Below are 13,334 nucleotides of genomic sequence, written 5' to 3'. Positions count from 1 at the left end.
TATAAGCCTTATAGCTTAATACAGTGGACTCGTGCTGCAACACGAAATGGATACAGCGAAATTTCTCGGTAAAAGCATCTCAGAGCTACCGCGAACTCTTCACTCGCTACACGAGATTTTTTGGAAGGAGAGTAAGTATTGCTACATTCGGCTTCATTATTGGCTTCTAAATAGTGGCTTCAGGAATGAACTTACATTATTTTAGCATGACTGAAGGCGGAAGTTCCCACACCGCATCCTACCAGTTATAATCTCGCCGTGTTAGTTTGTATCGTGTGTCAATAACCACTTCGCATTTTTCCATTCATTTTTTTCATTCTGAATGTAAAAGTTAATGAAATATAATGGTATCGAAGAGCGTTGTTTCATCAAAATCTAGTGAAGATAGGAAAATAAAGTTTCTTACAATTAAAGAAGGATTTTGTGCCCGTAACAGTATTGTAGGATGAATACGGATTTTTTTTTTTTTCCCCATACAGTAAAAATTTTGTTCTTTATGTAGGAAACAGTGGCTCGCACCTCTAATTTAGACACAGTTTTATCCAGTCAGAAAGAAGGCAAAAAATGAAATGAAAGAAGTCCTAAAAACGCAATTGTAAGCCAATTTTGATGACTTTATGGGAAGGAATGGGGTTCTAGTGTGGGATCTTAGATTTTTCGGACTCTTGGCAAACTTGAAATTGCCGCTCTTATACTTTTTGCTTCAAGTTTTTTAGATTGAGTTTCAACGATAAACAGGATGGATTTGTCCCCCCCCCCCCCGAAAATGCCTCCCAGGGAAAGAGCCTTGGCTTGAACAAAAATTAAACCACTCCTCATCCAGAAATGCCCAAATTCGTCAGATCTTGAGTTTTGAGAGTCTTTCCACATTCTGAAGAATCGTTCTAAACTAAAAACTATCTTAAAGCCATTCCGTATTTTTCTGCAGTTGGAATTCATTTCTTGCAATTAGTCCCCCCCCCCCCTTCTTTGAACTCCTATGGTTTTAGTCACACAGGTATTATTGTCCTGTCTTTCTCAATTATTTTATTTGTCTTTACGTTTTCGTTTCTTGTTTAGTTTTATACATATTTTACAATTTTTTCTGTTTTCCCAACTTTTTTCAGATTTTTCCTGAATTATGTTTATTCTGATTTTCGTTAAATGTAATCATTAAATTGTTACTTTTCTCACATAAAAAATTCGTTGCTACTTTATTGATTAGCGGTTTCATTTTGTCAGCGAAATTTATCATTACGGGACTTTTGGAGAAGTTTATAGCTTAACGGTTTTTTCTCGAAGGGAATCATGTTAAAAATTTCGGCTCTGAGTTCCACTTCGTCTTGCTAATTTGCAATTTTTGCTGTTTAAGCTGTCTGCTTAAGCTTTCTCGTTACTTACATCCAGAAGCTCATAATTTTACATTGAGAAGAAGGTTACTTGAAACCCCGAAATACGTACATGCAGTAACTGCTAATTTTGTGCAAAAAAACGCGCGTTTTGTTGATTTCTTTTACTAATAGTCTTTCTTCGCAACAGGAAAAATGATCGACTTTAACCTTGAAAACGTTCTAAGTTAGAGTACAAAGCATTTGTCATCAAAATTAAAAAAGAAATTCCCGTAACACAGCGGTAAACTTTCTTTTTATTACTAATTTTACCGTTGTTCATCTAGAAATTGAAAGCAAAGTAAATCAAGGTCAATGTGTTTCGGGTAAATTTCTTCTTCTGTCCGTTATGCATTAATGCCTTTGACGGATCACTTTCTAATGATACCGTTGGATTTTGACCATTTCGTTCCATAAAGAACTGTGCATATAAAAAAAACTGCTGTTCTTGCTCTTTGGGTTTTGTGAGCGGATCTCCATCCCCACAACACCATCATACGACCTGTTTCGAAAGAATTTGTAATTGAATTTCTCAGATTGTTTTAACTTTTTGACGATGCGGTGTTGTTGGATCTTCAAGTTCTAACGGTGGAGTGCATCGGTGTGGAACGCTGCAGACAGCGAAGGAAAGTGTAATTACGTAGTTCTGCTTCACAAATTTGTATTTCAATTTTTTTAGAGCGGGGGGGGGGCAGTGACGGGTACAAGGGGAGGGTCATGGGGGTCATGACTCCATGGGCGGATTTATGGGGGGCGGAGGGGGCAATGCCCCCCCAGTCTTGGGAGGATTTTATACATAGTAACAATAAACCTTCCAAAATCTTTAAAGAAAAAAATCATGATTTTTTTTTCTTTTTTGAATAGTTCAGAAGCGAAAATGAAGAGAATAGCAACTGTCCTTTTCTGGGGGGGGGGGGGGGGGGGGCGGGAGAGGAGGGAGAAATCTGTACAATATATTACAAGTAGTAAAGCGGTCACTGTAATGCTGAAATGTGCTGAAAACGACTACTTTGAACTGAAAGCTATTAGGGCAAGTATATAAGTGAAAATATCCACTGAACGAAGTATGTATTCTGCTGCAATACTTAAAATAATCAAGAATTATTTCAACGAATTAGAAACTGAAACAAAGATTTTAAAAAAGCGGATTTTCCTATAAACTAAACAAGCTATATAGCTTAGGACATCCGCTTTGTTGAAGGCTTCCAATTCCAGAAAATTTCATGATTTGTTCCTTATCAAAAAAAAAAAAAAAAAAAATGGGAAGGACTTGAAAAAATAAATTTCATTTTAAAGTGCTTGAAAACCTTGAAAATTTTGGAAAAGTACGGATACAAACCATAAATTTAAACATTTATAACAAATGGGAGGGGATAAATGGTGGAGGAATAAATGCTGAAATATGTTAAATTCAGTTCCTTGCGTCATCCTGCATCAAAAATGTAAAAATCATGGTTCTCACGTTTTTGTAACATAGTACTTGAGATAAATTTTTGTGACTCACATGTTTCACATCTTGCTGTTTATTTAATCCCAAATGCAGTGCAGTATTTTGGAAATTCTTTTGTATTGCTTGCTTCTATCTTACTTCTACTGCATATTGTTAATCTGTTCAGTACGGGGGGAAAAAAACACCACCTCTATTCCTTTTCGTTTTCTGCACTGCTTTTAATTAAATAATTTTAATTGTTCTCAAGTACTTGAAACGGTTTAGATGAGTCTTTGAAATTCCTAAGAAAAGGGTGCTTCAATTTAATTTCTTATCAAGTGTATAAATGACAAATTGTCCAAATGAGCAGTATGGTACTCTCCTGTTATCTATTTACTAAATCTGTACACCATTTTTTTTAAAGCATTTTTTACTGTTGGGCAATTCCATGGTGTCGGACGTAAAAAACGAAGAAAAATTTCTCAGTTTTAATTCCATTTACCAAATATAAACTGTTCCAAAATGATCAAATTTATTTACAAGATACTTACTACATCCCACTGAATAAAAAATCATGTTAGTTTTTCAAAATAGATCCCTAAAGTATAAATTTAAAAAATTTAAAGAGTTGGTGTCGGGCGTAAACACACAAATGGTAAAATTGATGGTTCACTTAAAAATTATTAAAAGCCTGTGAATTGGCTTACATTTTAATTTTAAAAATAGCATAATTCTAAAGTACACTTATGATTGAAGCATATTTCACAGTTTTCAAATGATATTATAAAGAATAAAATTATTTTAAAAATATTTTTAGCTTGGTGTCGGACGTAAATTGTTCACATTGGACGTAAACTATTCCTCTTAAATGTAAATACATAACAATGATTACAGTTATAAATATGTAAATTATAGGTTACATATACTGAAACAAAATTTATCACATAAATTCAAAAGTAGGGTTGATTGGGGGAAGTGAGACACTGGGGTAAGTGGGTCACCCGCAAAAACTGAAATAGTCATATGGTTTTTATACTATTTTACATTGATCATGTCACGGTTCATCACAGTGACTAATTTTGCATATATTTGGGTTACGTGGAATTTTTTTTTTCTAGGTCAGAAAACTTAGTCAAAAAAAAAAAAAAAAAAAAAATCCCAAAAATATTTTTTTTAGCGAGTTTAAGCAGCATTTTTCAAAGAAGTGTTTCCCGGTTAGCATTTATTTTTTTACGATCATTAAACATGACCAAAAGGCTTGACCAAAAACTAATTGAATTTAAACAGCCCGATGTAAGCAAATGACAAAACATTATCTTATCTTCTTCCTCGCTTTTTCTCTCTGAGGACTGCTGCCACTAATTTGCATTGTGTATTATCGTAATTGGCAAAAGAGTATTTTGCTTTTTTTTTTTTTTTTTTTTTTTCAGAGATCTTTATGGTTCGAATTGCAGAAGGCTTCAAAATGCAGAAATTTATATCTATTTTACAAAAATTCCTACGGGGGAGAAACCCCCGGACACCCTAAAATTGGGTATATTCTACTTGGCATATCTAATTAGGTATATTCCCTACTTAAAAGGGACACCATTTCCCATCATGAACCATATGTATAAAATATAGTGGGGAGGGGGCGGGCGGCACTTTGGCCTTTTTTGCCACCGACAGAAAAGTTGTCCGGGTCTACAAAACATACCAAAAAGCTGAAACAGCTTAAGGCCAGAAAAGTCTATATTATAAATCCAGTCTTGATTACAACTAATATTGCTCAAAAAAAAAAAAAAAATCCTGCCCCCCCCCCCCCCCAGGAACTCAGTCCTAAATCCGCCTATGCATGACTCAGTTATCTTTTCAATTCATTAATTATTTTTTAAAATAAATTTTTGAACTTTCTTCCTTCACTGCTCATGAAATTGATTTACAACGTTTAGGCCTATTAGGAACCCTATTCCTGACTGATTTCGTGCTTTTTATTAACACCCAAGCACTTTAAGAAGTTTTTGGTGCCCAAAACCGTAAGTTCGTTCAGAAAAGGGGGTGGGTCATTCTTTTGTATGACCCTCCTAAAATGGTAGTCTGTATCCGCCCTTGGAGGAGGGGGGCTAGTTGCAACTATCTTCAAAAAAGGTAAGATAGTATTTTTCTTTATTGAAACACATTTAGCATTCTCATCTCGAATAGTTATAGGTTAATTATGATATGTTTCACAATAACTAGGTAGAACCTCAATAATTCGCCACTTGGATAACTCGACCATCCCACTTACTCGGCTTATTTGCTTCTCTGTCTGATACACTGTTATGTTTATATCGCACTGTAAGAAAACTACAAACATCTCGAGAAAAAACGATTGTCGTAAAACTTTAACCTATTTCTATTAAACCCAAAGCCACTCCCGGCTTTACACTCGATTTACATGTTTAAATTTAAAAGTCATGTAACACGTAGGCTTGCCAGATTTCTGAAGTGTTCATCCAGGACATCGTAGTGCCCCCCCCCCCCTTCGCGAGTATTCCAAAGGGTACACATCCGGTTGGTCTTTAAAGTGTTTTAGAGGGCAGTTCATTTTCAATGCTATGAAAAAAAAAGTTACTAATTACGAGCCTAAACCAGGGGTAGTAATAAATGACACAAGCAGATAAATTTAATCATTTTACTTCTTACATGTTAATATTTATCGGTTACTTTACTAAGAAGAAACACTTTGAATGAGAAATAAAAGTTTTAACAATATTTACATGTACTTTTAATTTGCTGGAACCTTTTTTAGAAAGTCTTCTTTGGTTCAAATCTTGCTGTAAAAATCTTGACAAGCTAATCTGATATTAATTTTACAAGTCAATGTTTCAAATGACAAAGTAATTGTCCAAAATAATTGTTCATAGTTAAATGGAACATATGTTTAATTGTTCAAATGAACACAAATTTCATAGTTCATTTTTAGACTATTATGGGCATCTGTTATTCAATTTATTTTCCACTGGGTCGTGAAATGAACCGGCCGGGACACCGGAAAGAGGAACCAGGACTGAAAATCAGGACTGTCTTCCGGTCAAACCGGGACGTCTGGCAAGCTTATGTAACAGATACTTTTAAAATTTACGTCTTATTGCAAATCCAGGCCAAATTTGAAGACAGTTAATTATGCATATTTCTCACATATAACATCTACTTAAATTACTCCAGCTCTTGTTATAACTTATGTGTTCCGCAAGTATCAAAATATCTTATTACTTCATTACAAAGCATACCGGGTAGGGAGGGGGACACCAAATAAAGTTTATGCCCAGTGTCTTCAAAAGTCATAATTGGTCCCCGTTCATAGCTAAGGAATGGCTTGGTTATATAGTTTGAGGGGTTTGACAACCCTCAAACTATACCATCTCACATATTTCTTCGCATTATTCATTCATAATTATTACATATTTCTCACATATAACATCTACTTAAATTGCTCCAGCGCTTGTTATAACTTATATGTTCCGCAAGTATCAAAATATCTTATTACTTTATTACAAAGCATACCGGGGGGGGGGACACCAAATAAAGTTTATGCCGAGTGTCTTCAAAAGTCATAATGGGTCCCTGTTCTAAGCTAAGGGATGACTTGTTTCGAGGGGTGTTGACAAGTGTCTAAAATAATAGTGTTGGGTGTGTAAAGCTCTAGATTAGTGGTTGCCGGTAGCCAAAGGGCAACCATTTCATTGAAAATGGCTACGAGAAAATCAAGTCCCAGTCGCCGTCAAGTGTTTCTTTTGGGTTAAAAATAATATCGAGCTACGACAATACGCTTTAAGTATAAATTAAATTTATAATCCCAAGAACGCAAAAAAAAAAAAAAAAAAACAGCATGAAAACTAAACTGGTAAGTTCAGAAAATCAAACTTCTACACGTGTGCTGACGGTTTCTGCACAACAAGCATCCATCGCTCTTTGAAAGTTGCACGATGGATCCAATCATTGAATTTTTGGCAAAAAAGCGGAAAAACTGTCAAAAACAGCCTTTGTGAAGAATATATATATATATATATATATATATATATATATATATATATATATATATATATATATATATATATATATATATATATATATATATATATATATATATATATATATTCCGTATTAATATTTTCTCTATCATATTTGAAATTTGTTAAGTATCATTATTTTTGTTCTTCATACTGTTGACAATACATCACTGTTTAAATTTGCGCCCCCCCCCCCGCGGTAAATTGCTGCTACGATTTTGGATTTTCAAAAGTTGGCAGCTCTGGTTATAAATGATGGATGAAAAAATTACAACAAATGAATCCAAAATATTTTCTTAGAAAAAACTCCAGAAGAACTTAATACATTAATTTTTATACTAAAAAAAATTAAAAAGCGAAATAAGTTTATAAGCATTTGTAATTTTATTCTAAAAAATAACTTCTTTTTATAACTACTGTAATATAATTACTTTTAAGACTGCGTCACCGAGTTCATGTTCATGAAACTGGTTGTTAGCAAAATGTAACATTATATGCTGAAATCAAAGTCATGTGTACCTACATGAATAATCGAGTATAGTGATTGTTTGTATGCAATAAATTCAAGGTTAAAACTAGACGAACTATTGGTGTCGGAAATCTGATCTTAAACACTCATCTCATCTGATGTCTGCAATTTTTAAGCGTCACGAGTGGGATTTTCAGTCACTTTTCGCACATAAGCATTTATTTATTATTCACTACAACGATGTGCATTTTAATAAATATATGTGAGTCATTCTCGTAAATTAGCACACATCACGTTCAACACTTTGAAATGTTTTGTATCAATTTTAATAATTACCAGCAATTAATTATCTATTTTTTTGAAGGGAAACTTTTTATGAGGGTTTTGAAATCCTGATCCTTAACCTTTTTCTTTGACGGAAGTGACGTAGTTAATTTTTAATTACTGCCAAAAACAATGAAAAATAATAGTAATTATCAAGTTAGTTTTTTTCATAATTTTAACAAATTAATTTCAAGGGTGAACTTAAACGAGAATTTATTTGTCGATTTTAAACTTTTCAAATAACGGAGGTTTGTCGAAGATTTATTTGATTCAAGTCATGTCATCAGTTTAAAGCTTAATCCACATTAAGTTCACCCTTGAAATTAGTTTGCTGAAATTTATTGACAGAATTAACTTTATTATTCCTATTCGTTTACATTGTTTTTTTTTTTTTTTTGGCAACTACTTAAAAAGCGGATTTCAAGCATTGCTTAGTTTTCTCGTTGTTTATAATGTATTTTCTTCATTAAAATATAACTACGTTTTTTTGGGGGGGGGGGTGTAAATATGCCTGAGTCAGGCGCAGAAAAAACAAGAGTGTGGAGTAAGAGAAAACGTGTGGGTGAAGTGACAGTTCAAATATGAAAAAAAAAAAAGATAAGATAAAAGTTTCATTTTAATCGCTTGTCTTTACGGCACACATATTTCACTTTGTTTATTCCCCATTGTGTATAATGAAATACAAATGGTGTGCACATAAATAATTTGTGAATGGCTTTAAAATATTTTGTTTTTTAACAAAAAGGAGAACATTAGGTGTTGCAGCTACAAACCATTGGAGCTTAAGAAGTGATTTAAAATCATGCTGAAATGCAACAGTATAAAATGTCAGTTAAGTTACATCTTTCACATAAAAATAATTAGTCTAACGGCACCAGTAACAGACATGCTTAAGACATCGCTCTCAGGTTAATTCAATTTTCTGAGCCTTTTAATGTATTTAGTAGACTTTTACAACTATTTTTCTCTCGTGCAAGTCCACCTCATCTAACGTTTGGATGCTTCTGGATCCTCTGAATTAGTTAGTTCAATTTTTATTTGCTTAATTTTGAAAAAAGGTCTGACTCTCAATAACAGACACCGAAAAATCTGGTAATACCCAGTAACAGATAGGTTGAGGAAAGGATGAGTAATGGAAAAAATTCCTTTTTTTCTTCAAAACGCGCAAAAGTTCTTTATTTTTAGAATGAAAGCCGTATTAAATTCAAATGAACATGAAACAGCAGCTGACCTCGTGGACGCTGTTCTTAACCTTCCACCACTGCCTTATAAATACCAAATTCACTCTGCTAACACTAGATGGTGGCACCATATTCATGGGCCACAGCAACATCAGTTTTATCCTCAATAAAATTATAATTATTTAAATCCAAACTTACGGCAGTCTGTTACTGGATCCTTGCCTGTTACTGGTGCCATTACCTTAATAGCAATAAAATTTGAAAAAAAAAAAAAAAAAGATAAGAATTCATAGAATTGTTTTTTATTATTATTTACATGCCAACATTTTATATGGTTCATGTTGTCCCTGTCAAACTATTTCAAAAATAAAATACACAGTCACATTTAACTTGTGGCAACTCTTAACTGTATAACTCCATTCTCAGGAGCAGCAGTATGTTTCTGAATTTGAGCAGACAAAATTTAACATTGCTTACTTTGGCTTTGGAGGAATGTCGCAGAGATTGGCGAAGATTGGTAGCCTTCTGCCATATGCTCTGGCCTTCCTTTAGTTTGCTGCTGGAAAGGCTGGAAGCATTGGAATTGTTCTCGCTACTTCCTGACCTAAAATAAAAAGAAGTTGGGTTAAAATTTATACCATTTAAACAAACTAGATGACAGAGACAAAATTAAACAAAGGCATATTATACTGTTTTGCTCCTTCACATCGTTGCGGTTTTTCGAAAAATGCAATTTTTTTTTTTTTTTTAATAGTAAGAACCGGTTTAATGTATAGCAACTCACATTGGAGGCCTTATTACGAGGGTGGTTCGAAAAAATAGATTTTTTATTTCGGAACCGTGTTATTTCTCAAAAGCTGTAGTTTGGTATCCTCAAATGGGGAAAAAATTTAAAAAAAATTCTAAGTTGCATCTTCAGTTCGCACATGAGGTTAAAAGTTTGAAAAATATGCAAAAAATTGAATTTTTCAAAAAATGATAAAATTAGTTATTTTATATTTTTATAAAGCAACAGCCATTGTCAGTATATAACGTAGTTCAAACCTAAAAAATATTTTATAGCTTTTACATAAGATCTTTCGTTTGCGCATACGCCTTAAATTGGGCTAAAATCTCCTGAAATTTGAATGAGTATGCGCGAACTAAAGATCTTATGTAAAAGCAGTAAAATATTTTTTAGGTTCACAAACTACACGCTACATACTGACAATTTATGGTTGTTGCGTTATGAAAAAATACAAAATTTAATTTTATTATTTTCTGAAAATTTCAATTTTTAACATTTTTTCAAACTTTCAGCCTCATGCGCGAACTGAAGATGTCAACTTAGATTTTTTTTTTCCCAATTGAGGATACTAAACTACAACTTTTGAGAGGTAACGCGTTTCCAAAATAAAAAAATAGATTTTTTTCGAACCACCCTACTTATTACCTCAGTTGGAGCCAATAATGCGAAGCTCACGGGTTCGATCCCCCCCCCCCCCCCATCGACAAGTAAATGACGTTTCCGAGTGACTTTCTCGGGTGAATTCCGATCTAAAACTTTCCAAGAAGATATATCTATAGTCTAAACTATTTCAGGATTCTCCACAGTTGTGTTGTTACATAAAAATCAGAAAAGGTTTATTTTGACATGATAAGTCGCAGTATCATAAATATGTCTTAAGGGTGCTTTTTTTTTTTTTTTTTTTGGTTCGTGCTTTTTAAACTACAAAAAAAAAGGGCATCCTTAATACGTTTTTTCCCCCTTGCAATCGCAAAAACTAAGCAAACAAGTCACTTTTGGGCAATTTTTTGAGAAATCACTCTTAAAAATCAGACTGTGAATTACCACAGTCGGGCGCGAATGCTTCGTATGGAGTAACATTAGCTATGCATCCGTTAACTTACGCAAAATATAAATTTACGGTGGAGAAAGAAAAGGAAACGTTATGATTTAAAAAAAAATCGTCGCAGTATAATTATCATTTAAAAACATTTTTGTACGTAAAAGTTTTATCGTCACAAAGCATGATCAAAACGAACGCGAAAATTTTCTTGAAATTATTCCTGTTCTCACTTAGTCAAAGTCATATTCTTCATAAAAATAACTTCTCTAAAAAAGTATAGCGGTGTAAATTATGCTGAAAAATGAGTCCTCTTAACCCAAATGAATAAAAATAAAAGTATATCAAGTCCTTCTCCCATCTCACATTGTTCGTGGCTAAATAGTGAACAGCGAAAGAAATTTGAAGATTTACGCGGTCCACCCACACAGCTCTTACAGCTGTTAAATGTGATGCATTGACTGTAACAGTTCACATTTAATGACAATAGATCGTAAAGAAAATGAAGAACCGGCGAAGGCGTAGGAAATCTGGGAATTAATGATATTATTATTTGACATTAAGCCTTTTCTCAAAATAACATTTTATGTTCCGCCGAATGACATAAAATGAGCAGTTAAGAAAAATACTGCAGAAAATCTAGTGGTTTGATATTGAGGTTTTAAACTAAAGGTCGTTTGTGGCCATCTCTGTGGCCCCATTTGCTTTGGGTATAATTTGTTTAATGGGAAGTGGTGAATGTCACTAGCTAATCTAATAGGAAGTAGACATTTAAAATAGACTTTCTAAGAATTTGAAACGAGTACTTTTAGGAGTTTTCAAGCATGCTTATTTATTTTCTGTATAAATTTATTTCTTTGTGTATGCGGTCTCGGTTCACCGTTCTGTATGGATCATCTGCTCTGTAAAGGATTCGACGTTACAAAACGCTATTATTTTCTTTATTATGACTTGTTAATGCTTTTTTCGGGGGGGAGGGGTGCTTTTGTAGCCAAAGAACGGGGGGGAAGCAAAATATCGTTTTTGTAAAAAAAAAGAAGATAAAAACTGCCACTTTTGTTACATGGAAAAAAAAATAGGAAGAAAGATAAATGGAAGATAAAAAGCTGGAGTAATACGAGTAGGTGATCAGATGTTATAGTTCAAATTTTCGAGACTATAAATATTTCATTTTATCAATAAACTTTTTATCAGTATTGTCATTGTTTTAAGTCAATATTTACAGTGGCGTACCTACAATAAGTGACACCCGGGGCGGTAATTTTTAGTGCAACTCCCCCCCCCCCCCCCCCACACACAAACGCAAAAGAAAAAACTTTTTTTTTTTGCAACAAACATGAAATTCATGCAATTTTCAGAAACAACTACATTTGTTGAAAAACGAAACTGGGCTAATGTACAAAAGACAAATAAAAGTGGGGAGGTCCTAGAATTTTTCCCACGGAAAATATTCACATTTGTAGTCTTAAAAATGCATTTTCGCTCCTCATTTTTCAAAAACTTGCAATTCCACTTTGGGTGTCACCCTCCAGACTAAAATATATACACTGTTACTCTTCCCCAAAAAGCGAAATGGAAGTAAAATAGTTTTGCACAAAATATGTGTCTAAATCTTAGACAATCTATGTCAAAATAAAAAGAGCAATGGAAAAAAAAATCTCCCAGCTTTTACCAGTTTACCACCCAACCCACAGAAATGTCACACCTTTCAGGCTTATAGATAAAGCAGAATTCCTGCTCTCGTTAACTGCATGGATTTATATCCGGTTATTTGCAGCGAATATCCGGGAAAGAGTCATATCTAGAAACGTACAGGCCGAGCGGGGGAAAAAAAGTGACTGTCAGGCTGCAACTCGATCTGACACCTCATGCTATACTAAGCGCCCAGTTAATCCTCCAGCTAAGTGAAAATGAGGAAACATTTTTGCTTTAGCGCGAGCCTACTTCAAATTTTCACATAAGTGGGGTCGAGTTTTAGCTACAGGTCGTACACCCGCGACAATCGTATACCTGCACAGTCCAGAACCAATGATATCTGCTCTGGTTTGGAATGTGGGGGTAAGAAAGGCTCTCGGCAAGGTCGTTTCTCTCCCCTCTTCGGAAGGTCGACGCATTCCTACCAATGTTCCACCGTGGCTTTTATCCCCTTTTAGAAAACCTAACCCCCTGCGTAAACTTTCCACCTGCCGCTTCGTCCTTTGGATCAGCCTTGAAGCCCGCGGAACTAGATTGGCGACCTTATCCTCAGTGAAGGTAGGGAGTAAATTAGGTTGATATCGAACAATGGTTTCGAGTGTTTCGACAAATTTGTTTTTGATGTGGTTCAACTGCTGGACGTCCCGCGAGTGAAGGATTTACGAAGACAGTTTCGCTGAGACAGATAATTCATTGAAAAAGGAATTGACAAGGAGGGGCACATTACTTGTCATACCACTAGCGCAGCCAGAAATACCTTCTGGAGGGTTTATTTTTAATCAAAAATATCTTCTGGAGGGTTTTTTTTTTTTTTTTTTTGATCAAAAGTACCTTCTTTTTTTTTTTTTTTTTTTTTTTTGCCAAAAATACTTTCTGAAGAGGATTTTTTGATAAAAAAAAATACCTTCTGAAGAGGGTTTTTGATCAAAACAGCCCTTTCATATGCATAAACTACTGTAAATGGCTCTGGGGGTGTCCTCACCCCCCCCCCCCCGCCTCTCGCTGCACTTCT

General features: G+C 34.3%; 1 protein-coding gene across 2 annotated transcripts in view; it reads right to left on the bottom strand.

Moving 5' to 3' along the window:
- The window catches only part of LOC129231861 (uncharacterized), a 464,063-nt gene that overhangs the window by 329,804 nt on the left and 120,925 nt on the right, over positions 1-13,334 (bottom strand). For both annotated transcript variants that reach the window (XM_054866245.1, XM_054866246.1), the window contains exon 2: positions 9,279-9,405. In XM_054866245.1, the coding sequence (XP_054722220.1) occupies positions 9,279-9,405 (127 nt within the window). The remainder of the gene's footprint in view (positions 1-9,278; positions 9,406-13,334) is intronic.

Source organism: Uloborus diversus, chromosome 10 (assembly GCF_026930045.1).
Source record: "Uloborus diversus isolate 005 chromosome 10, Udiv.v.3.1, whole genome shotgun sequence".
Classification (NCBI taxonomy): Eukaryota; Metazoa; Arthropoda; class Arachnida; order Araneae; family Uloboridae; genus Uloborus; species Uloborus diversus.
This window is presented reverse-complemented; position numbering and strand designations above follow the sequence as displayed.